Genomic DNA, 25,327 nt, shown 5'->3' on the forward strand with positions numbered 1-25,327 from the left:
TTGGACGTGGCACTTGGTGCCATGGTCTAGCCTTGAGCTCTGTGGTAAAGGATTGGACTTGATGATCTATGAGGGCTCTTCCAACCTTGATGATACTGTGATACTGTGATACTTATAGGCTTGCTGAGATGTGTAAGAGCAAGAATCCAAACATAGGTAAGACATTTGGTCACTGCCTGGCCTATAGGCTGCATTTCTCTCTCTCTAACTTAACCTGATCAATCCACCTGCTTCCTAACCCTCTGACCAACTCTCCATTCTTCCTTGGGCACAAGGCACTATCTGGGGTAAGGTAGAGGGGTGGGAGAAGGTGGAAGGGCAGTTGGGAGCCCCTCCTGGGGACTCAGGTTTCTCGGAGCGGGGTTTGTGTTTCCGTATTACATTTTAACTTGTATATTTCTGTATGTAACTGTATATATTGTAAATATCTGCTTGCATATTATGCTAAGCCATAAATATAAAAGCTTCATTCAATTTCCAGAGCTGTCTGAGTCTAGTCTGGGTGATTTCTAAAGTGTGTGGGCACGGGTAACACCCAAACAATGACACTGATTTAATGACATCATTGAGGGTACTAATGACCAGTCTTTGGTGTTTCTGCTCATGACAAGACAAGTACCTATGCACTTCAGTACTCTGTGCTCATTTTTGTAACTCAAAAGCCAAGATTCACAGTGCCTCTTTAGAATAATTCCATTTATTTGCAATTGCAAAAATGTTTACTATTTGTCTTAGGATCTCCATGTGTGTGGTCACAATAATGATGCAGAAAACAAGGATCTAATCTGGTGTGAGTTGATTTGCTGGATTAGGTGATACTCATGCAAAGAGTGGAGGACTAACCTCATTTTCAAGCCAGACTTATGGCTCTCACAACAATTACTGTACCAGAGGCATGCCTGGAGCTGAGGAATTCAGCTGAAAGCTCTCATTTGCTTATTCAAAACACTTAGAATAAAATAAATACACTATTCCTGCATTAGAAATCCAGGAATACAGTTTAAATTCATGAGGCTATGGATGAAGTATTTATCTTTTTTTTTTCTGGAAGGGGAAGGGCACACCATTATTATTATTATTATTATTATTATTATTATTATTATTATTATTACTATTAGTTTGCTTTAAGGTATAAATCAATTTTAGAGTGCCCTCATGCCACCGTAAAAAGTATTGTTCTTGGGTTTTTTGGTAGAAACAATTGAGATACCACTGTTGGAAGTGAATCAGAAGTCACACTTACCCAGCCAAAACTGGATGGTCATTAATCTCAATGCAAGGTTTTACTAATGTAACAGATGGAGCCTGGCCTTTGCTGTCTGGAGGGACATATGTAATCCTTATTTACACAATTTATGAAAGCAAAAATAAAGGTTAAATTCTTGAGTTATTAAAATTTCTTCTTTCCAGTGTTAGAATGTTGTAAGAGTTCAGGTACCTGAGACAAATTAATGGTGGACAGTTTCAGAGCTATTTATCAGCAGTTAGTTCTTGAGTGAAAAGCTGTGGACATTAAAATCACACTTCCACTGGTCAAAGTGCCAAACAGAGGAAATTTACTGGTGGCACCCCAACCTCTAAAGTGACTGTCAGGTGAAGAGGACAGCTGCTTTTGTGTCACCTGTAGCCATGTATCATTCTCTTTACAAACTATTCTCTATGCACATTTTCATGATCATTATTTAGTAGCGAACAAAAGCAGAATAGCCTTATAAAATCACTTAAAATTCGATCTGAATCCCCTCATCCCTGCCTTGGGACTAGAGGAGACAGTGGGTGGAGGCAGTCCTGCTTCTACATTTTTCTTTGCCTTACCAAAATTACTAGGAAGTCTGAGCTGTTTGCAGATGGGTTGTCTACAACATAATTCATCTCCTCCCATGACAGTTCCCCAGCAGAAACAACACTTCAAATCAGACGTCTGACTACTTGTAAAGCGAATTCCACTGTTTTGATGCAGAAGGTAGGATCATTCTCAATATTTCAGTTCTGCTCCATTTGATTTATCATTTTGTCAGTATTGACTTTGTAAGCACCATTATGGCCTGTGAAAAACTTCCAAAATCCTACGCAGAACATCAAAGCTTTTCTTTTTGTGCTATGTGGTTACTTTGAGCAGATCTCAGGATGATGTAAATCATCCAAGTGATCAAAATAACTACAGCTGAACTGAAATTGAATCCTTAGTCTGCATGTAGAAGCCATTTTTCTCCCCTGCATTGAGAAACACCAAAATCCTTCCCTTTCTTCCTCACCCTCAATCTTTGAAAACCCCCTTAGACTTCTGTGGATGTTTGAAGATCCTCCCTCACTTAACTTTTGTACTAAAGTGCTGTCAGGTATGGTAACTAATTGTACTGCAACTGCTGTTTTGCACAGATTGCTTTCTGATTTTTTTTAATAAATCATATATTATGCAGCTGTGAGTTTTGACTGGGAAGCTGAAAAAGCTGAGTAAATAGCAGCAGACATGCTTTACCTTTGGGTCATGTATTCCAGAAAGCTCTTCATAGATCTTCTCTCCTACCATGACAGCAGCTAGATTGGCTGTGTATGTCGACAAACAAAACAGACAGAAAATAGCCCAGAGATTCATTAAAAACCTTCCAGTCCAGCACTTTGGAGGTTTGATAGCAGCTGTTCTTCCAAACAAGATCGCATAGCAGACATTCAGGGCAGAGGAGAATGAAAAGACTTTGTTCCGATTCCTTCCCTTGGGCGTCATCCCAAAAGGACTTTTCCACTCATATAAGGTGAGGAATATAGCTGTGATGTGTAGAGCAACAAATATCCCCAGCCACATAGTCCAGTGAAGTGGCCACATAAAGGCTCCAATAGGAGCTGCAGTGTCTTTGGTCCTCACCAAGATGCCCAAGCTGGTTGAAAAGAAAGGGCTAGTGAAATCAATCACTTGGCTGCGGGCAGTGTTAATGCTAAATGATGTCACTGCCATGTGAGCTGTGCCAGCAAGAAGGTCTCCCACCAGCCCTGTCCAGTGGCCGTTCTTCCAGGCTCCGTATTTTCCATCACCAACAATGTACAAGTCAAAATCAAAATTCATATCCTCAGCCAGTTTCTCCAGCAGGTCAATGCAGTAGCCATAGCAGCACTTCTTCAGCTCAATGGGAACAGTGTCATTCCCTCCTTGAAGAGTTTCAAACAGGTTATCCAGCATGGCTGAATCATTGGTCAAAGGATCCAGACAGAGTTGCCCTGCTGGGCAAAGACCTTCATCATCTACATCTCTTGTAAAGACAAATGGATGCTCAATGAGAGTTACCACTCTGAGGTGCAGCCGGGTAGGGTGTTGCATGTGATTTTTATGTCTCTGGGCCTGTTCTGGCCATATCCCATAGTCCATAATTATCTTTCCCTCTTGCCAGCTTCCAAGACGAGTCCACATTGGGTTCCCAACGGGGTCATGTTGCAGATTCCAGATGAAGAAGTTGTTTTCTGAGCTGACAATAGAAGAACCTTTCACCTTAATGTGGCCACTGAGACCATCAAAAGTTGTGTTGGCTAAAAACCTGTTGGAGGGAGAAAGCAGGATAATCAGAGGCAGACAACTGAAGTAATCATGCTAGAGTTTATGCAAACACCGTGAATTTAAGAGAATAAATTTGGGATGTTGAACATCTGGATCAGTAATAGCTTTTCTACAGCACGATGAACACACCACTTAATTTATGACTAAAGTACTTGGGAACGCTCTCCTGCATATCTTATGTAAATGAAAACTCCTGCAGAGATTTCTTTATATTTACTGGGGAAAAAAACAAAAACAAAAACAAAAACAAAATGAATGAGGGAACACCACATTTTCAGCTACATCCACCTCATAAAATCCATAGTCAGTGTCCTAGACAAAAATATTTATGAAAATGTTAGAGTAGAAATTATGTATGAAACAGCCTTCCAAGAAAAATCCTGCAGCTTCAGTAAGATCTAGCTTATGTAAGAGAGGCTACTGAAGTGCTGTCAACAGCTTTCAAGCATTCTGAAGTGAACCAATCTGGATTTGAAAATGCAAAATTTGCATTAGTAATCACTGTTAGCCACTTCTGAACAAAAAAAGGAATTCAGTGAAAGATGCTTGCCCTAGGTCCTACGTTTTACAAATGGTCAATCCATTTAAATGCTTTAAAAAGAAAAAAAAAATCTTAATATCTCTGTAAAATTAATGTTCTTAAAAGGGCAATTTTGACATTGCAGTAGATTTCATGAAGACTGCCAATTTTGCACTGCATATCTTGCACTGAGATTTCTGGGCTTTTACTATTCCAGATATTCAGAACAAAGAACTTCCTGTGTATTGGGTGGCAGTGTTTGCTAGTAGTTGTCCTCTCTCTGATATGTTAAATTCATCTTCTGGTAAATCATTATCAAAGAGGCTAAAATGACATGGATAAAGGAGCAAGAAATCGAGCAAGAAGGAAGTGTTACTTAAGAAGAAAATCCTCTTTAGTGTAAATATCATGATCAGCTGAACTGCTGTTAGTAACCACACTGGTATGTATTTTGCAAAGACTGTAGAAGGACCTTGCTAAGAATTTTTAAGCATTAGCACAGTGATTTTATTGAAAACAACTGATTTAAATTGCTGTTAACACAGTCTGAGGTAAGTCAAGCATGCATTCTTCAGTAAAGGAATTCAGAATACAGCTATTTCTCTGTCACAGTGGAATGTAATGCCTTACATTAGTCCTGGGAATTGGAAGAAAACAAGTACTGAAAGAAGTATAAAAGCTATAGCTGTCACTCCAGCCTCAACGAGCAAGACAAATTTTAGCTAGTGCTACTTGTTCATCAACAGTTAGGGTGGATAGAACATCACCTTAACTGATTTGGAAAGGATGAACCCGCAGCAAGTGTGTGTGCATGCATACCTCTGTCCAGTCTGTGCCCTTTGTTCTAATGACCTCCAATACTTCTCGTTGGAGCGTCAGCAATTAAAACTCTTGACTGTGCATGTCTCAAGATTCACCAGGTTTTACCAAAGGGTAAATCAACAACACTAAATAATATGGTTTTGAGTGTGGTTGTGTGTGACAACCTTCTCTGAGATGGCTTCAAAACTCTTCTTATACAGTCTATTTTGAGCAGGTTGTGCCTGGAGAAAGCTGATACAGCCAACACTGACACATATACATGTGTTAACTTGGTCCTGAAAACAATTCCTGAAACCACATGCATGTGTTTATAAATAGGACAGATAAATGTGGTCCTCACTGTTAAAATAATTTGCACAGTATAGTTTTAGCTGAAAGATGCCATTACTTTGCTAATCAGTGGTGTCTGCCACTGCTTGACTAATCCTTTCCTCCTACCTCATATTTCATATTTGATGGTATACTTGGATGTTTGTGTATGTAAATACTGTCAAGATAAAGTTTCTAGGGAAAGGCAATCTTAAACATTCAAAGAAAAGTTTATGTAGTTTATGTGCCCATGCTTGCCTGGTGTGATGGAAGGTCCAAACTATACCTAGAATACATATCCATCACTTGCCCTAAACACCTGCTTGAATACCCACCTTGGTGCACCTCCCCTCCTCCCCCTATTCTTCTTTTATGGTAGAGGACGTGCAGGAGAGTGGCCAAAAGCCTCTCAGTCCATCACAGACACCACATTTGACCTTGTTTTGCAACTTGTTTTGTTTGTGGTAAACACAGGTCACGGATGCTAGGCATGTGCCTGTCCTTTTTTGGAGATGCAACTCAGGATTGGGGATTGGTTCTAGGGCTGGTTTAATCTGTTGCTATTGGCCAAAGACGCTTGCAAAATGCTTAAAACCTAGCATACTTGTTTTTTGCTGCTGCTGCTTTTATTTTGTTCACTACCCATGAGCCTTACACGCCTCTGCGTGCCACAACACTTTGCACTGTGCATAACTGGGGACTTGCCTACGATCGGCAGCTCAGACCCTGCCTGACCGAGACGAGGGACTGAAAACAGCTTGCCTTTAGGCTGGGATAGAGCTGCCCATTTGAGCTTTGCCAAGCCCGAGTATAGGTAACAATATAGCAATGGCCTAGCAACGAGTTGGGGCACCAGGACCTGCTGGCCTGCCATGCCAGCCTGCTGCTCCAGCCCACCAGCTGACTCATTGCTATACACAGCATTCAACTGGACTGCCCCAGCCCACAACCCTGGATCCTGCTTTGCCCAGGTGGCTGACCACTCCGATGAGTTCCTAAGAGCCACAGAGGACTTGTGTCCGTGGGCCGTGTCAGACAACGCAGTCAATCTGAACTGAACAAGCAGTAAAGCCGCGCTGCGCCATCACCATGTGGAATGCCACCGCATGGATGGGACTATATTTTTCCCTGTTTATGCTGATGGATCACAAATATTGAGATTCTTAACCAGTGAGTAAACTCTTTTCACTCAAGTCTGTGGAAGCTTATGCTTAACCTTTAAGCAGCAGTTTGTGCTTCAAGACTCTCCATAGAATCACAGAATCGACCACGTGGGAAGAGACCTCCAATATCATCCAGTCCAACCTAGCACACAGCCCTAGCCAGTCAACTAGACCATGGCACTAAGTGCCTCAGCCAGGCTTTTCTTGAACACCTCCAGGGATGGTAACTCCTCCACCTCCCTGGGCAGCCCATTCCAATGGCAAATCACTCTCTCTGGCAAGAACTTTCTCTTAACATCCAGCCTAGACCTCCCCCAGCACAACTTGAGACTGTGTCCCCTTGTTCTGTTGCTGATTGCCCAGGAGAAGAGCCCAACCCCCACCTGGCTACAGCCTCCCTTCAGGTAGCTGTAGATGGCAACGAGATCCCCCCTGAGCCTCCTCTTCTTCAGGCTAAACAACTTCAGCTCCCTCAGCCTCTCCTCACAGGGCTGTGTTCCAGGCCCTTCACCAGCTTTGTTGCCCTTCTCTGGACATGTTCCAGTATCTCAACATCTCTCTTCAATTGAGGAGCCCAGAACTGGACTCAGCACTCAGGATGTGGCCTGACCAGTGCTGAGTACAGTTAAAAGTATTTTCTAAAACCTTTCCTAAATAATTTACATTTACTCTGACTGTGTATATATACACTCTACAACAATAATTTTACCAACTGCATAGCAGAATCCTTGTGTGTTAATAAGTTTGGGGAATTTTTCTTTATATATATAATAAACTATTTAATAATTTTTATATAGCCCTCATCACAATTCACTCCTAATCCAGATTCAAACCCCTCCTTAACACCTGGTCTCCTCTTTAGGCTTTGTGAAAAATCATGCAAGTTCTTCCTTACAAGCTGTGCTAGTTTGAAGCAGGGTAGAATGTTTTGGTGAGAAAAAGTAGATTAGAGGCTGTGAAAGGAAAACAATGGTGATGTCTGATTCCCTCAGAGTCTTGCTGAAGAGGAAAGTAAACATTAGATAACACTCTTGCCATTTTTGGCACTCTGCTTTGGGCTTTTGACTGAGCTGCAGCTCCCTAACCTCACCTTCCACTCACCTTTGCCTCTTAACCTCTTGGCTGAACCTCCATTCTTCTTCAGGACTGGGGTAAGGTTGAGCGGGACAGGAGGAAGGTGCAGGGGTGGTTGAGAGCCCCTCCTGGGGGCTCAGGTTTCTGGGAGGGGAGTTGTGTTTCTGTATTACCTTTTACCTTGTATATTTCTGTATATAACTGTATATATTGTAAATATCTGCTTGTACATTGTGCTGCTGTAAATAAATAGCTTCATTTATATTCCCAGAGCTGGCTGAGTCTAGTTGGGTACTTCTAAAGTGTGGGGGGGCAGGGTACACCCAAACCACCACACAAGCCTTGCTGAGCTTGTATGCTGAAGCCATCACTATGACAGTTACAATAAAACCACTGCATGTATAGCTGGGTCTGTATGTAAACTTCTGAAAGGATTATTTAAGTATGGAAAATAGTGTTACAGTTCATAAAATGCCAAAAATCATGGATAATAGTCCTTAGATGGAATAAGCTACTAAAGTCCTAACAATTTTGGCCTCACGCGGCTAACTACATCAAAACCTGGATATCAGAATGCTGCAGACCAGCAGCATTCAGACAAAGCTATGAATGCATTAGATCTACTTTCTGCAGGGAGAATGAGAACAGTGGAATTTATGCACTCTGTCCTCCAACTTTCACGTAGAAATAAGTGTGCCCACGAGAGTGGATGAAGCCTTCTGTACCTGTTCTGTGGTTGAATTGTGTTAGAAGCAGTCACCTGAGAGATTTAGTAGCATATAAATGCGTGACTTTGCTGCCTTACAAAGTTAGTAGCTTACTTTCGCAGCTGATTTGCATGTTTCATATTTTCAGTTGTGACAGAACATTAATCAAAATGAATGAGGGGAACCACGTGGGAGACACATTGTAACAGCACTTTGTTCTATATGCAAGTGGCTATGGCTGCTCATCACTTGTATATGCTATATGCAGCACTAGTGAAACTCATGGCAGGGACTTCACCTAAAACACTTTCACTCTATAACTTTAGGAAACAGACAGAACGATTTGTCTGACTTAATTTTCTTGATGCTATAGGAGCTGATGATCACAACAATAAGCTGTGATAGGTGTAACGAAGTTTCACTAGTGTCACTTCCACTTGACTGATGAGTCCAAAGTGTGTAATTTGCAGATTTCTGGTTTTGTTTTTCATGTGATTTGTTGTAAGGACTGTAGATCTACCATACTCCAGCAGCGATGCCTTTGTAGTACTTTTAAGAATGATTTAATTAAACGATTTCATTTTCTTTCAAGCTAGATGACTTGGTCACTTCACATCTTTCATGCAAAATTTACTGGAGGCAAGAAACGGAATGGGCAAGCAAACAGCATGACACTGAAATTACCTAAGAAGCAGTCAAAGCTGTAAGGCTAGTAGAAGTGTTAAGACAAGATATGGCTTTGAAATATTAATAGCTTGCTCCATCAACAAGGTGCTCCCATAAGCATGCATGAAGAGATCAGGGAATTGCTCTCATCCTAAGAGGAATGAAGGATGGAAACTTACAACTTCATAATCTTCAGGATGCCATGAGCCAGATTCTGCTTCAGAGTGGCATTTAAATGTTTGCAGTGTTGGCAATGAAAGCTGGTGTTGGCTGTGCCAGCTTGTGAGACTGCTCTTTAACCACACAGTGCAGTTAAGGGAGGCAAAGGTCTGTGCCACCGTGCCTTCATCGCCACATGCACTACCTCTGAAGCTATCTATCAAGACAGATGGGTTCATTAGTCAACACTAAGCATCATCAGATAAAAGTTTCACACTTTCCTAAAGCACTCATGTAATCCACAAGGTTGGTCACAGTCTAGTGACTCATCAGTGCTTCATACCTCAGAAATTACTGGTACCATTCGGACTCCACAATCAGTACTAGCCACCAAGTATCCATCTCACATGCTCTACAAAAGTAGCTGCAGTGATTCAGGACAAGGGTTCATCTAACCTGTTGCCTTGTCTCTAAGCAGATGCCTAGGGACAAAATCACTGCGATAATTTTCTTTTCTTCACAACACCTTTACTAACATAAAGGGCCAAGAAATGCAACAGATGTGAAATAGCACACTGTTGTCCAGAACAGAAGTTGCGTCAGTCACTGGTCAGGACAGATCTCATACTCTTCTGCTGAAAGCAATGGTGTAGATGTATTCTGAAGGAATCCTTTCAAGGACCTTAATTTTGCTCCCCTTTTAATTTGTTCCTTCCTCAACACTAAAAACTCTGTTCCTAAAGCTACTGTCTTTAAATATTTGTTATTTTAAGAAGCCTCTTGCTGAGTTTTCCTTCTTAGAGACTTAGATATGATCTAGTAAAATACCCGTAGGATAACATTAAATCACATGTCAGTGGGGATACCACAATCCAGTGCAATGCTTATTCCGAAGCCCTGTTTCACTCACTGGAAACAAGAAGGTTGTGACCCCTAAGTTATGGAAGAGTGCTGACTAAGAAACTTATGGTCTCAAACGTTTGTGTTTTGAGATGTGTTGTGAAAAGACATCTCAGATGTAACTTAAAAAAGAAAATGAACCTGCAAGCATACAAAAAGCTTCAAGAACTTTTATCCTAACTCCATTCAATGAAATCTGTAGGCTGAAAACTAGGTGTAGTGTTGGGAGAACATGCAGCAGTCCCTGTGTGTAAGCTAATTGATGAATTCATGTACTTGGCGTGTTAAGATTGTGTCTGGCTGGGCTTCACTAGTGGGGAAGAGACCTTCTGGAGTAGCTCCAGTAAGAAGTTTCTAGCAGCTTCCAGAGTCAAATCCACCTCTGGACAAGGCTGAGCCAATCAGTGCCTCTGAGATAACATATTTAAGAGACAGGAAAAGATGTTGGGCTGGCTTTTTTGTTTTGGGACCTCTTTTGTTTAGGATGAGAGTGAGACAAGAAAGAAATGACCATGTGATGTGGACACTGAAGTTGGTGAGAAAACATGTTTGAAAAGCACATTGAAGCTACCACTCCCCTTTGGTCCATGGTGGGATAGCAGGCTGAGGCCTTAGAGATCAACAATGGAGAAAAATCCTGTCTGCAGCCCATGCAGGATCCTACGTTGGAGCAGATCACTAGTCCCAAAGAAGCCTGTGACTCTGAGGGAAGCCCATGGTGGAGTGGTTTGCCGCTGGTGTGGAAGGGACACACACCGTGAGGGAAATTAATGGAAGACTCTCCTCTGCCACAGTGCCACAGGGGAAGTCTCTCAGAATGTTTTCCCTTGAGGAGGAAGGAACAGCAAAACAACACTGGACAGACATGGGCTGACTGCAGTGCAACACACGCTCCGTGCACCCCTGTGCTGCTGGCAGGGAGGAGGTAGCAGAACTGGGCCCAGGAAGAAGAAAGAGGTGAGAAGAAGCTGTTTTTAAGATGCATTTGTATTCATCGCTATCCTACTCTGGCTCAGGTGGTAGTTTTGTTTAAATTCAGTTGATTTTGTTTCCCCAAGTCGAGTTTACCTTTTGCCCATGACCATAATTGGTGAGCAAGCCCTCTGTTCTTCATCTCAACCTCCAGCCTTTTGTTCTGTTTTCTCCTCCACATCACACTGAGGTGTCTAGGAGTGAACAAGTGGTGCGTTTTTTTGCTGTCTGGGTGGGCTTAAACCAAGACAGGAAATTTTTTTTTGTCTGTTTTCAAAAAGAACCATGCAATTCTTTTCTTCTCATGTATTTAAAGCTAGATGATTTCTCAGTATGAATCCCCAAGCAGTTTTATGAATAAATTCAGAACAGGGATGTGCAGTGGTCTACAGGAATAGTTTTAGCAGAGGGTGAAACAGGAGCTTCCCATACCAAGCAGCAGAGAGAGCACCTTGTATTTCTGAGTGCTCTCCCTGGCAGCAGTAGCCTCTCAGGTGGTCAAGGTGCAATATTTTTTACTTCTTTTCCATGGAAGCATACTAATAAGGGTTAGAAATTTGATTTTATGGTCTCTTGACTGCTTTGATGGTGCAAGTGTTCTTACCTTCTTTTATGTTCTCTAACGTATCTCAAAACCTCAGAGAATTTGACACTAGTTCTGGCACTTCCCTCCTAACTGCATAAACATAAATACAAGATAATTTAAGCACAGAGTCTGCAACCAGTGTAGCCTACGTTTACTGCATGATGGCTCCTTCTGTGGAACAGTTTCTTCTACAGTATCTCTCTGTGTAACCAAGCTAAGTTTCATTATTTGCCCAGAAGTAACAAAGCAGGAGGAAGTACTGAAACAAATTTGCATTACAAAGGATTAACAGTGTGACAGGTAAGCCACTGAGAATGGTAGGAAAGGGAAGGAAAACGATTTTTTTTTTTTTTTTGGCCACGAATATTACCTAGGAAAAAAGAAAAGAAACTAAACAACTTACTTTGACAAGTACTGCCCTGAAGTGATATTCCTTTCATCTGTGTCCATGCAATTCATAGTACTTGGAATAAGAGCCAGTTCAGGTTGAATCATGGTGGCTGCCGCTACAGCTCTTGCTACCAGCTCCATTGCATCCTGTACATAATGCTCAAAGACTGACTGTGTTGTCTTGCCATGAGCAATGAGACCAAGTGGCAAACCTTCTGTCCGCAGTTCTTCTACATTCTGTGAATCCCCAATAATCCAGTGAAGTTCTGGAGGCATCACACCAAACTGGGTGGTTATTTCAAAAATCCTCCGTGTTTTTTCCATGTCACATCCAAACATCACCATTGTAGATGTTGTGTCTTTGATGCTCTCCAGATAAATCTGTAAGTAGTTCAGAAGATCACTGGTTGAAGTGAGGTTAGCTGTAATGTTTATAATGGATCCCAGGTGAAACTTGGAGCTCTGTTGTGTGAGGAAGAGAAAATCTGTGATGTTCCACTCCTCCTGGCATAGCATCAGGCTGAAATTATACCAGTTGTTCATTGCAAGGATCGAGAAAGTGACATCAGCATCAGAACTCAGTGAGTTTTCTAAACTCATCTGCAGGTGAAGGGGATTCTGCACATAAAAATATAAAAGACAACTGATCAGAACAATGCCAGAAGCAAAGTTAATGATTTTTCTTAATTTTTATTCACTCAGTTCAAAGTAATCACCAGTCAACTAAGGGAAGCATGTGAGAAACAAGGACATTTATACTCACGCAGTTTAAATGAACATTCATTCACAGGCTTCCTCGTCTAGAGTTTGAGTCAACTTCAGTAGTCACTAAGGAGTCTGCTCCCAAGTCTTCATATTTCTTTCAGTCTGTTTATACTTTTGGATTTCTTGGTATTCTCAAGCAAAGATTTCCCTGCTCTTCTAACAGGGCTATGAGAAAACACTGCCCTCAGTGGTCAGGTTTAACCATGGTGTTAAATGTCCAAATTCAATGGATACTGACAAGTTCTTTGGTAAAGAGTAAGAAAAATAAGGGAAAGCTTTTTTTTTCCTAGTTGGGGGCTTTTTTTTAGACAGACACATGAGTAACCTAATTAAACAGATCACAGACTGCAATTGATGCACATCACCATAGGCTGCCAATAAAGCATGAGAAGATTTATTCTTTGGCAAAGTACAAGTTACTGAACACACGAGAGTCTAAGATATGCAGAGTATGATTTCTGAGCTCGAAAATAAGTATTCCATAATACATTTTGTACATCATATAACAGAACTTGGTAAGTTGTGTTTACCAACAGCACTGCCATTGGCTTTATCTTTTCCAGGTAAAGCAGAAGGATGTGAGGCTAATTCACTTGCTCTCTTAGGTAAGTATTTTGTCTCTTCTTATTATTTGATCCATAAACACTTTTCCCTTTCTCTTACACCTTCTCCATTCTGTGGTCCCAAAATTAAAGTTAATTTTTATCTACAGACTTAGTAAGGAAGGAAAAAAAAAAAAGAAAAAAAAGCCAAGCAATTTCTTGCATCTTCCATACAATTATTCTTTGCTCTATCTAAATATTTCTATCAGATCTTCAGCTAACACATCACATACTGTTCCCACTTTCGGTTCCAGATGGGAATTTGACAGTCCCCAGAGTAGCTTTGCTTAAAAAAAAAAAATTTAAAAAATTTACACTGATACTTGATCTCAGTGACGAGACTGTTAAAAAAAACATGTGAATTCTGATGCCTGTTTCAGTGCATCTTTTGTTCCAAATGATCATTGTTCTGCCCTTATATCAATATTTGTCTATTACAGAATCACAGAAACATCCAGGTTGGAAAAGACCCTCAAGATCACCAAGTCCAATCTATAACCCTACTCTACAAGAGTCACCCTAAACCATGTCCCTAAGCACCACATCCAAACGATCTTTAAACACACACACAGTTGGTGACTCAACCACCTCCCTGGGCAGCTCATTCCAGTGCCTCTCCACCTGAAATTTTTTTCCTAATGTCCAGCCTTAGCCTGAGGCCATTCCCCCTTGTTTTACCTTCAATTACCTGTGAGAAAAGACCAACAGAAGCCTCTCCACAACTTCCCTTCAGGTAGCTGTAGACAGCAGTGAGGTTTCCCCTTAGACTCTTCTTACTCAAACTAAACAGCCCCAGTGCCCTCAGTCACTCCTCTGGACTCTGGATTTATTCTCTAGGCTCTTCACTAGCTTTGTTGCCCTCCTCTGGACCTGCTCCAGCACCTCCACATCTCTCTTGTATTGCAGTGCCCAAAACTGAACACAATACTCGAAGTGTGGCCTCACCAAAGCCGAGTACATGAGGACAATCACCTCCTTACACCTCCTGGCCACAGCATTTTTAATACACGCCAGGATGCCACTGGCCTTCAGATGCCTATTACAGCCCCTAGATCCCCATCTACCAGGCAGCAATCCAGCCATACTGCCCTATGCCTGTAGCATCACTTGGGGTTGTTGTAACCCCAAGCGCAGGATCTAGCATTTGGCTCAGTTGAAACTCATCCCATTAATGTTGGCCTATTCAAGTCCCTCTGAAGAGCCTCTCTACCCTCATTCATGCCCTCTCAAATGATCTTATCCTACATCATCTTATCGTACACAGGCATCTGAATTTTATCTTTCTATTCATTACCTTTCTAAATACTTACAGTCTGTTCTTCATTCTCTTACATTTTCAGGAGTTAATTCATATTAGATAGAAGAGAAGTTGACCCTTTACTGCATTTAAAGTTGCTATAAAATGCTATCAATTTGATTTTAACAATATTCTACTGTTCATTATAGGCTCCAGTTTGTATGGATCTTAGAAATGTCATTCTGAATTGGGAATAATGTCATAGTCAATAGATTTACAACAGTTTTACTAAAATAAAACCCTGGGCTCTCCAACAGAGATGAAAGGGGTAGAATGAGAAAAACCCCAAACAACTGGAGAGCTAAATATCACTTATAAGGAGCAAGCTTTCACTGCGTTAGATGAACTCTCCATCTGTTCTCCAGAGCAGATAATTTAAATTCAGAGCTTGATAAAGAGAATACTGTAATTGAAGATGCTCTCAGCTCTTTCTGTTATCTCTTACTTTGATACCTATGGTCTTTTTTCAAACAGACACATGAATAAGCTAATAAAATACATCACTGTCCACAATCAATGACATCCAGTAAGATTCTTCAATAAAGGACAAGTTAGTGAATACACAACAAGCTAAGCTATGCAGATTCTCTGAGTTCTGTGCTGGAAAGTACTCCCAAGTAATTAAAATGCATGATTAGTTCAGAAAAAAATCCCCATACCATTGTGCATAATATCTGGGGTTTGGAAGCTGATTTGAATAAATTAGTCTCTGCCATCTGAATCAAAACAACCTTTTTTTTCTGAGGTTATGAGGTGATCAGGTAGATTAAGTCTAGTTTGTCTCTCACTGCAAACAGAGTAGAAAGGAATTTTTCTTGTATCCTCTCTGCAAGTAAATCAAATAAAATAAATAAATCAAAGTATGAACATGCTTTACACAATGTTCTGCCTACAATCAGCAAAACCTTGCAAGTCTATTGTCTTAGATAAGTTCACTATTACAGAAGAAATTAGTTATTCACTATACACAGAATATTTCTCATTTATAAAGGATAGCACACTGCATGGGCATAGCCATGAGGAGGACAAACTCTGTTCAGTATATACAGAAGCATAATATCCCAAGCACAGTACTAGAGCTATTACAGATAAGGTGCAGATACGAAAACCATTTGGATGCAGAAAAGCAACCATCTGTTGATGAGAGACGACAGCAGCTTTTGTCCATATTCTTGAATAAAATAGTATCTCCAAGACAAAAACTTGGGCATTTGTACGGCTCAGTTTGTACCTGGTCTGGTTCCGGCACATACCCAGCTGTGCTAGTTTGAAGCAAGCTGGAATGTTTTGGTAAAAGAACTAGATAACGGGCAGTGAAATGAAAAACAATTGTGTCTACTTCTCTCACAGTTACGCTGAGAACTCTGGGAAGAAGAAAGACTTTTTCTCCATTTTTGTTTCTCTCTCTTGCTTTTGCCTTGGACCTGGTCACATCTCATTAACCCTGCTCCTACTAACCTTGCTCCCTAACCTCTTGGCTGCACCTCTCTTCTTCCTGAGAACTGGGGTAAGGTTGAGAGGGCCGGGGGGAGGTTGTGGGGTGGTTTGAGAGCCCCTCCTGGGGACTCAGGTTTCTGGGAGGGGAGTTGTGCTTTTGTATTGCTTATCCTTTGTATATTTCTGTATATAATTGTATATAACTGTATATATTGTAAATAGCTGCTTGTAAATTCTGCTAGCTGTAAATAAATTGCTTCATCTATATTCCCAGAGGCCGTCTGAGTTAGCTGGGGCAAATACAAAGTGTGGGAGGGGCGGGGTAACCCCCAAACCATCACACCAGCCAGACAAGCTTTCTTGTACTACGCACTGGTGTGTCCTAGCCCACTTTGGCTTTCACTCCCAGGAGGCTGTATAGATTAGAATGCATGAAAACTGGCTCTCCATCTTACCCAGCAGGTTTAGACCTTTGAAGATTTCTGTGTTGCCATGCTGAACCCAGTGCATATGCACATTTTAACATATGCAAGACAGCTTTTTCTTGTCTGCAGCATGGTTCTTCCAGTATTAAAACACTCTGAACTGATAACGATACACAAAAGGTGAGTTACACCTTAGGGTCACTGTGCACTACCGCAGGCCCAGAGCAAACACACTACCAAGCACACACAGTCCACAGAAAGTGAATCATGCTTCAGAGCCAGAAAATTTGGCACAGTTTTACTCAGCAGTACAGGTGAAGGCAGTTTCCATCTGATGTGGAATTCTCAGGTGCGGGGCTGGATTCTCCTACAGGAATGTGGAGATGCTAGAACGTGTCCAGAGAAGAGCAACAAAGCTGGTGAAAGGCCTGGAACACAGACCCTATGAGGAGAGGCTGAGGGAGTTGGGGTAGGTTAGCCTGGAGAAGAGGAGGCTCAGGGGTGACCTCATTGCTGTCTACAACTACCTGAAGGGAGGCTGTAGCCAGGTGGGGGTTGGGCTCTTCTCCCAGGCAATCAGCAACAGAACAAGGGGACACAGTCTCAAGTTGTGGTGGGGGAAGCATAGGCTGGAAGTTAGGAGGAAGTTGTTCACAGAGAGAGTGATTTGCCATTGGAATGGGCTGCCCAGGGAGGTGGTGGAGTCACCATCCCTTGAGGTGTTCAAGAAAAGCCTGGATGAGGCATTTAGTGTCATGGTCTAGATGACTGGATATGGCTGGGTGCTAGGTTGAACTGGATGATATTGGAGGTCTCTTTCAACCTGGTCGATTCTATTCTACTCTATTCTATACTATTCTACAGGCTTAGCACTCAGCAGCTCTCGCTTTGATCCTATCTTATGTGCAACTTCTTTGGTTATGCCAATATGGGCCAGCAGACTGCTCTTGTGCTCAGATGCTGCTCCTGACTGAATAGAGAAGGATTTGGGATGATCTGGCTTAGACTGAGCTAGCACTTAAAAGTGCTTCTTGTTGTGTAATCATCTCTGCTTCAGCTGTCATTTTCTGAAGACCACAGGTGCATCTGTGTGAGCACTTATCACCACTGTGTTTATTAGCAGCTAAATTGATGTGCTTAAAAGGTAAATGTTCTGTCCTGGAAAAGCAGCAATCACAGTCTCTGTTGAGTGCACTGGGTCTGGTCTTCAGAATTTTTTTCATGCAGTAATATACACAAAGTTTAGTCACCAGGCATTTGTCTTCTGCTTAACTTTCAAGCAATTCCTCATCCCTCTATGCAAACATTCCTGTAGACATCAGGGAGGAAAGGCAATTAATGTCTGCTTTGTACTGGGACTCAGGGGATGCTTGATGTGACATGTTGTTCTAGTTTTCAACCAAGAACTCCCTCTGGCCTCATCCAGTGAGCAGTTTGTTGACTTCACCAGTTTTATATGCAAAAGATGATTCTTTTTTTTTTTTATTATTTTGAAAGGTTTATTTCTTATCTGTAGGATGATAGAACAAGAGAAGACAGCTTCTGGTTATGCCAGGGGAGGTTCAGGTTGGATAATAAGAAAAAATTCTTCAACAAAAGCATTGTCAAGAACTGGAAGAAGTTTCTGAAGGAAGTAGTGGAGTCACCATCCCTGGAGGTATTTAAAAGACTTCTTACAGTGGCACTGAGTGACACAGTTAGTGGTGGTCTTTGCAGTGTGGGATAGAAGTCCCTTCCAACCTAAGCAACTCTAAGATTCCATGCAGTTGAACGTGTAGCCCCTCTCTCCAAATTACACAGAAGCCACATGTCAGTGTGACTGTGGTCTTTGACATAACAGTGTTCGTAATGCTTTTAGGAGTTTTTGTTGATTTTAATAAACCATTACTGCTTTTTAACGAGGAATTTCCCCAAACTGCATACTTAGTCACCCAGTAGCAGTCCGTGAGACAGAGTCATTTCATAGCAAAGGCTTCAAACAACTTATAGTCTGGATGTGCATAATTTTCTACTTATTGTGGAGCAGAAGATGTATGAGATAGTATCATCCCTGTAGCAGCTCCTTCTGGAGGGCATTTCAAGCCATTTAGAAGAGAAGAAGGATATCATGAGTAGTTATCAAGGATTTACCAAGGGGAAAGCATGCTTAGCTAACCTGATAGCATTCTATGATGCCATAACTGAATGGGTAGATTCAGGGAAACCAGAGGATGTAATCCACCTTGACCTTAGCAACGCCTTTGACACCATTTCCCATGACATCCTAGTAAGCAAGCTCAGGAAGCCCGAGATGGAAGAGCAGACAGTGAGGTGGATTAGGAACTGGTTACATGATACAGTTCAAAGGGTGGTGAACAATGGTGCCAGGTCCAGCTGGAGAGCTGTGACCAGTGGTCTCCCCCAGGGGCCAGTCCTGTTCAACATCTTCATCAATGGCACACATGAGGGGACAGACAGACAGACAGAGTCTGCTCAGCAAGTCTGCTGATGACACCAAGCTGGGAGGCTTGGCTGATACAGCTGAAGGCTGTGCAGCCATCCAGAGAGACCTGGACAGACTGGAGAGCTGGGCACAGAGGAACCAGATGAGGTTCAACAAGGACAAGTGCAGAGTCCTGCACCTGAGGAAGAAAAATGCATTGCACCAGTACAGGCTGGGAGGTGATCTGCTGGAGAGCAGTCCTGAGGAGAGGGACCTGGGAGTTTGGGTGGATGAACAGTTAACCATGGCACAGCAATGTGCCCTTGTGGCCAAGAAGGCCAATGGGATCCTGGGGTGTACTAGGCAGAGTGTATCCAGCAGATCAACAGAGGTTGTCTCCCCCTCTACTCTGCCCTAGTGACACCCCATCTTGAATACTGTATTCAGTTTTGGGCTTCCAGTTTAAGAGGGGCAGGGATCTGCTGGAGAGGGTCCAGCAGAGGGCTACAAGAATGATTAGGCTATTCTCACTTGCTCCCTGAGATAGGACAAGGAGCAATGGATGTAAGCTGTAGTACAGGAGGTTCCACTTCAACACAAGGGGGAACTTCTTTACTGTAAGAGTCAGAGAGCATTGGAACAGGCTCCCCAGAGAGGTTGTGGTGTCTCCTTCCCTGGAGACTTCCAAGGCCCATCTGGATGCATTCCTCTGTAATCTGTGCTGTATTGTATGGTCCTGCTTTGGCAGGGGGTTGGACTTGATAATCTCTTTGAGTCCCCTCCAGCCACTGATATCCTGTGATCCTGTGTGTAAGTGTGCTGAACTGTGCCCATCCATCCTTATTATAGTTCTTACACAAACTCCTTCACTACCTCACTCTGGAAACTAGCAAAGGTTGACTATATCAGCTAAACTACAAAGTTCACAAGAAATCTTTATTGCTTGTTTAAATTTGACTTTACACTGTCATTAAGGATGGAACGACTTTCATCAAGTTTTTTTTGTTTGTTTTTTAATTACACAGACAATTAAATGTCATTTGAATGTTAATTGTGAACTATTTTTAATAATCTGTTTGAATTTACACAGTGTCACTTGCAGAAACGTTTTCTATGCTTATGAGTGCTTAAATTTTTATTGCATGTCATTAGCTCCTGTTTTATAAAACAGCAATGATCAACTGATTTTAGTATCTACTGGGTAAAGAACAAGCCTAGAATCCTTAATTTCCTTTGGATTAGATACTAACAGTATTTCCAGTGACTCTGAGCAGGCTTTGGACCAAGCCATTCATGGAATATTAAGCTTTACATGGTCTGATGTGTTTCACTCCCATACATCAGCAGAGACTGTAATGACTTAGTTGCTTTTTGTATCCCAACCAGAGCAGTTTCATGGTTTCATTAACTGAGACACCTGAGATAGCAGGTTCATTTAACAACTGAAACATGTTTTGCATTTCTTTAATGCAATATTTTGCAAGCCTCCATTTCTGTATTCTGTAGACCCATCCTCAGTCCCTGTAAATCTCGTGACCACGAATGCCCGGAGCTGGACTGACTTACACCCCAAAGGATCTGGCCATTTATCTCTTCAACCAATTTTGTAATGCTAATTAGGCATGGTCACAGTGACATTTTATTTGACATTATGGTGACTTCATTAGCAGATTTAAAAGCATATATGTGAATATTCTTTTGCTGTTTGTGTAAAAGTAAACCGTATACAGAAAACGGTACTGCCCTCTGACTCTTGGGGGCAGTGCCAGTGCTCACACAGGCATTTAGGGTAAGAAACACAAAAGAGAAAACAGGCTACGTAATTACATCAGTGAAACCTCCACTGAAGAAAAAAAAAAAAAAGCCTTCTGGCTTACAGTGCAACTGTGGGGACTCACAGCTTTACAAACAGAGTGAAATGGCAGCTGCAAGCAAGCTGATGCCACAACTTCCAAAACTGGGAAGCTCTTCCGTGGTTGAAATGAAAAAATTTAGGCTTAAAAACAGTTCCCTAAAGGCAATAGGCACAGCTATTGCTTCTTCCTTTCATGTCATAAAAGAAGATGTTATACTCTTAATACCTGCCTTGCTGCTGAAGATGCAATTCTTCAAGGAGCATTTTATCTTGGCAGCTGACAGACTGTGGGAAGAACTTTGGATGGAGAGGTCCTGCCAACGTGCCCAACCAGCTTCTGCGCTGCTCACCATACTGCATCCCTGCTGCTGTGTGGTGTGCCCAGCAGCAGCAGCAGCAGCAGCAGCAGCAGCAGCAGCAGCAGCAGCAGCAGAAGGAAGCTGTTCTCCAGCATGTCTACCTCCCAGATGCGGTGAGAAACCTGATCTGCCCCGAAGGAAGACTGTGGTCAAAAGGCTACACACACATAGCTTTCCAAAGCAGAAAGTGAAGCACCTTCTCAATATTCATTCCATGGCTTCTGCAGAGATACAGACAGTGTGCACGGCAGGCACGGATCTCTCCATTGCCCCGTGAAGAATGTGAGCAGCTGAGCCCAAATGTCGTGCTGCTTCTGGACTCTCTCCTGGTCCCAGTCAACCCCCAGGATGTTGGTAAGCATTAGATTTGGCTCCTAGGACTTCATTCAGCAAAACACTTAAACATCTGTTTAAACAGCATCATCAATATGATTAAAACTACCAGTAGTAGGTTTTTATCTATTTACTCTTTGGGTTCTCTGAAGAATAAAATCCCAGACCTGCTCTGGCCCAAGATAAGGACGATGGCTTAATCGATTCCTCTCTTTCTTGTCTTCAAGACTGATATCTTCACATACACACCTGTTAGATCAAGGCTGTAATTTGAAACAGGGTAGAACCTTAGGCTGAAGGCTGTTTTTTGCAGGCGGTTTAAAAGCTTCTTAGAGAAAAAAGTTAGCTTAGGTTTAGTTTTGATGCCTGCAGCAAAAGAAGCCTGGCATCTGTCCAGGCAATGCTTATAAGCAGATCCTAAAAAGGTTCTGACTGTTGATTTTAAAAACCACAAAGCCACAGGGGTTAGATTAAGTTTTGTCTTAGTTCAGATTGTCATGACTCAATGCTGCTTAGCACCTGTACTGTCTACATACAAATACCCCAAACTTATCTGAATATGCACAGCTCTCTACAAGGACAAAGAGACAATATAAAATGGGAATTTTCAGATGGTTTTGGAAAGTAAGATCCATTATTTACCTTCATAGTCACTTATAAATTATCATAAGTAATACTACCTCAAAAATGTCAAAGTATTCTTTGCTCCAGGAGGAAAAAAAAAATCCAACATTTAAAGTTTGACAAAGAATAATTCACACAGATGCCATGAGCCAAAATAGTTTTTCCTTCCCTAAAATTTATCATTACAGTTTAAAGAAAAAAAAAAAAAAGAAAAGACAGATGGTTGCTAATCGAAATGGTCAGAGAAAGCTGCATTAATTCCCCATGACAGCCTTTCCTCCAGCATTAAAACTGCAATGCAAAACTCTGGAGAACCACCTCTGCTCCATGGTGCACTTCCAACGGGAAAAAGAGGTGTCCAGGTCCATGTCTCTGACTTTTGCTTCCAAGTGCTACAGCAATGTAGTAAATGTCTGAACAGCTGTGGCAAACATTTGGGTAAAAAGATGCCATGAGAGAGGGAGTGCAAACATTAGGCAGAGCAGGCAGTTTGTTCCCACATGGTAGTTTTCTAGAGGCTGCACACCAGTACAGAATCAGATTGTCACAGGCAAGTGAACACTTGCCAGCATGAGCAAGGAGATCCTACCTAGCTCTGCCCCAGGCTTCCTCTCTAAGGCCACTTTCCAGTAATGTGGAAAATGAAAAATGATTGAGCGGCTCCTGTTGGAGGGCATCTCAGCCACTTAGAAGAGACGAAGGTAATCAGGAGTAGTCAGCATGGATTTACCAAGGGGAAAGCATGCTTAACTAACCTGATAGCATTCTACGATGCCATAACTGAAAGGGTCGATTCAAGGAAACCAGAAGTAGTCTACCTCGACTGTAGCAAGGCCTTTGACACCATCTCCCATGACATTTCAGTGAGCAAGCTGAGGAAGTGTGGGATGGAAGAGCAGACAGTGAGGTGGATTAGGAACTGGTTACAAGATGGTGTTCAAAGAGTGGTGATCAATGGTGCCAGGTCCAGCTGGAGAGCTGTGACCAGTGGTGTCCCCCAGGGATCTGTGCTGGGGCCAGTCATGTTCAACATCTTCATCAATGACATTGATGAGGGGACAGACAGACAGAGTCTGCTCAGCAAGTTTGCTGATGACACCAAGCTGGGAGGCTTGGCTGATACAGCTGAAGGCTGTGCAGCCATCCAGAGAGACCTGGACAGACTGGAGAGCTGGGCACAGAGGAACCAGATGAGGTTCAACAAGGACAAGTGCAGAGTCCTGCACCTGAGGAAGAAAAATGCATTGCACCAGTACAGGCTGGGAGGTGATCTGCTGGAGAGCAGTCCTGAGGAGAGGGACCTGGGAGTTTGGGTGGATGAACAGTTAACCATGGCACAGCAATGTGCCCTTGTGGCCAAGAAGGCCAGTGGGATCCTGGGGTGTATTAGGAGGAGTGTATCCAGCAGATCAAGGGAGATTCTCCTCCCCCTCTACTTTGTCCTGGTGAGACCTCATCTTGAATACTCTGTTCTGTTTTGAGCTCCCCAGTTTAAGAGGGACAGGGATCTGCTGGAGAGGGTCCAGCAGAGGGCTATGAGGATAATTAGGGGACTGGAGGGCATAGCTTATGAGGAGAGCCCGGGGGACTTGAGGCTTTTTAGTCTGGAGAAAAGAAGACTTAGAGGGGATTTGATAAATGTTTATAAGTATCTGAAGGCTGCCAGGAGGGGAGGGAGGACACGCTCTGCTCACTTGCTCCCTGGATGCGGCACCTAGTGTCATGGTTTAGTTAATTAGAAGGGCAAGGTGATAGGTTTGACTTGATCATCTTAAGAGGTCTTTTCCAACCAGGTTAATTCTGTGATTCTGTGAAAACTATTTCAGTAGCTAACAGAGCACTCTGTGTGCTTGCCTGCTAATGCAACAACTCTTACTAGTCTTTTAGCGTGATTGCCAGATTAAGTATACAGGGGTATCAGCCTACAGCAACAAAATGTACTTGGACCGTCAAGAAATCACAGTTCAAAGACTGCTAAAAACCCCACACAAGGTTGCATCAGGGATCCTCAGAAGCACCATCACAAGATGACAGCAGAATTCTTAAGACTACAAGCAAAGAATAGCACCAGAGGTGCCAGGGCTAAAATTCACAATTCACCAATGGTCACTTGGAGATTATAATTTTGAGAGCTGAGTAAAATACAAACAAACGTATCCAATATGTAATGTGTACCAGATACCATAGAGATAGAAGGTGGAACTGCAGACAAATGAAGAATGGGCATGTAAACACAACAACATATACACAGCATCACAAAACATAAAAAACTACACAAAAGCAAAGCCAGGAGGAAGAAACTTGTCATCAACATAATACTCCTCCTTTTAGACATCTTGGGGCACAGATGACTTGCCACTAATAATCTCCATCCCCTAGAAACAAACACACACACACATCCCTTGTCTGTCTACTATAGAAGATGTGTGATGCTGACCTCAGGACCCAGGTGTGCTTGGAACAGTAAGCCCAACATCTGGGAAAAGAGATATATGTATGAAATGCATGTATGGAAATTTGAACCATACTATTACTGAGAATGAGCTGTAGTAGTTGGATAATTTAACTGTTAGCATCATTAAGACCAGTAACACCACTTTGACAAGACTGCTAGGACCTTAATTAGACTAATGATAATTTCTTGGCTTTGTATATAGAGTTTCTAAAGCTGAGATTAACTGCATGTGGTGTTTGCTCTGATGCCTCACTCTTGAGGACTACCCTTAACACAGTGCAAGAGTTGACAGAGAATTTGGCAACCAAGTTTGTAATTACAATGCATACTGCCAAGCATACTTCACACCAGGATCCTTAGCACATTACTCTTGCCAGGCTTCTCAGTGTAAAGGGCCCTCACAACAGCATTCTCATCCTTGCTCTGCTACAGCAGCTTCCACTTTCCCATCAGCAAGACGGACATGCTGCTATATATCACGAGAGAATGCCTCTTTTTTTTCACAAGCACAAGAGTCTGTGAGTACACTTTCTGTGTTACCTAACTTTTTAGGCATGAGCAAAATTCTGGCTGAATAAAAAGAAATTAATTCTGGAAATAAAATGTAGAATATAAGAGGAGGGGGCTATGGAGAAGATAGATTTGTGTTACACAGATAAAAGAACTTTGATCCCATTTTAGAAAGGCAGCTATTGCCCTTTCTGACATGCATCCATCTTACTCACACAGCGTTGAATCCAGATAGATATTACTGACCATTGACACCTGCAGTAAGTAGCACCAGTTTCGCTCACCAGTCCAATTCCAGCATGGCTTCAAAGTGTCTTCAGCTCTTCTTAAGCATTTGTGTTCCACATACCCTCAGCAGCTGCACCCCTTTGACACATTTTTCCACAAATGGCTATGTGCAACCTTCTCTGGTGTTCACAGCTCAGCTG

General features: G+C 42.3%; 1 protein-coding gene across 2 annotated transcripts in view; it reads right to left on the minus strand.

The window, feature by feature from the left end:
* Positions 1-25,327, minus strand: part of GRIN3A (glutamate ionotropic receptor NMDA type subunit 3A) — a 91,345-nt gene that overhangs the window by 35,922 nt on the left and 30,096 nt on the right. For both annotated transcript variants that reach the window (XM_064140608.1, XM_064140609.1), the window contains exons 2-3: positions 11,829-12,433; positions 2,480-3,527 (exon numbers count right to left, since the gene is read on the minus strand). In XM_064140608.1, coding sequence (XP_063996678.1) covers positions 2,480-3,527; positions 11,829-12,433 — 1,653 coding nt within the window. The remainder of the gene's footprint in view (positions 1-2,479; positions 3,528-11,828; positions 12,434-25,327) is intronic.

Source organism: Pogoniulus pusillus, chromosome Z (assembly GCF_015220805.1).
Source record: "Pogoniulus pusillus isolate bPogPus1 chromosome Z, bPogPus1.pri, whole genome shotgun sequence".
In the NCBI taxonomy this organism is placed as follows: domain Eukaryota; kingdom Metazoa; phylum Chordata; class Aves; order Piciformes; family Lybiidae; genus Pogoniulus; species Pogoniulus pusillus.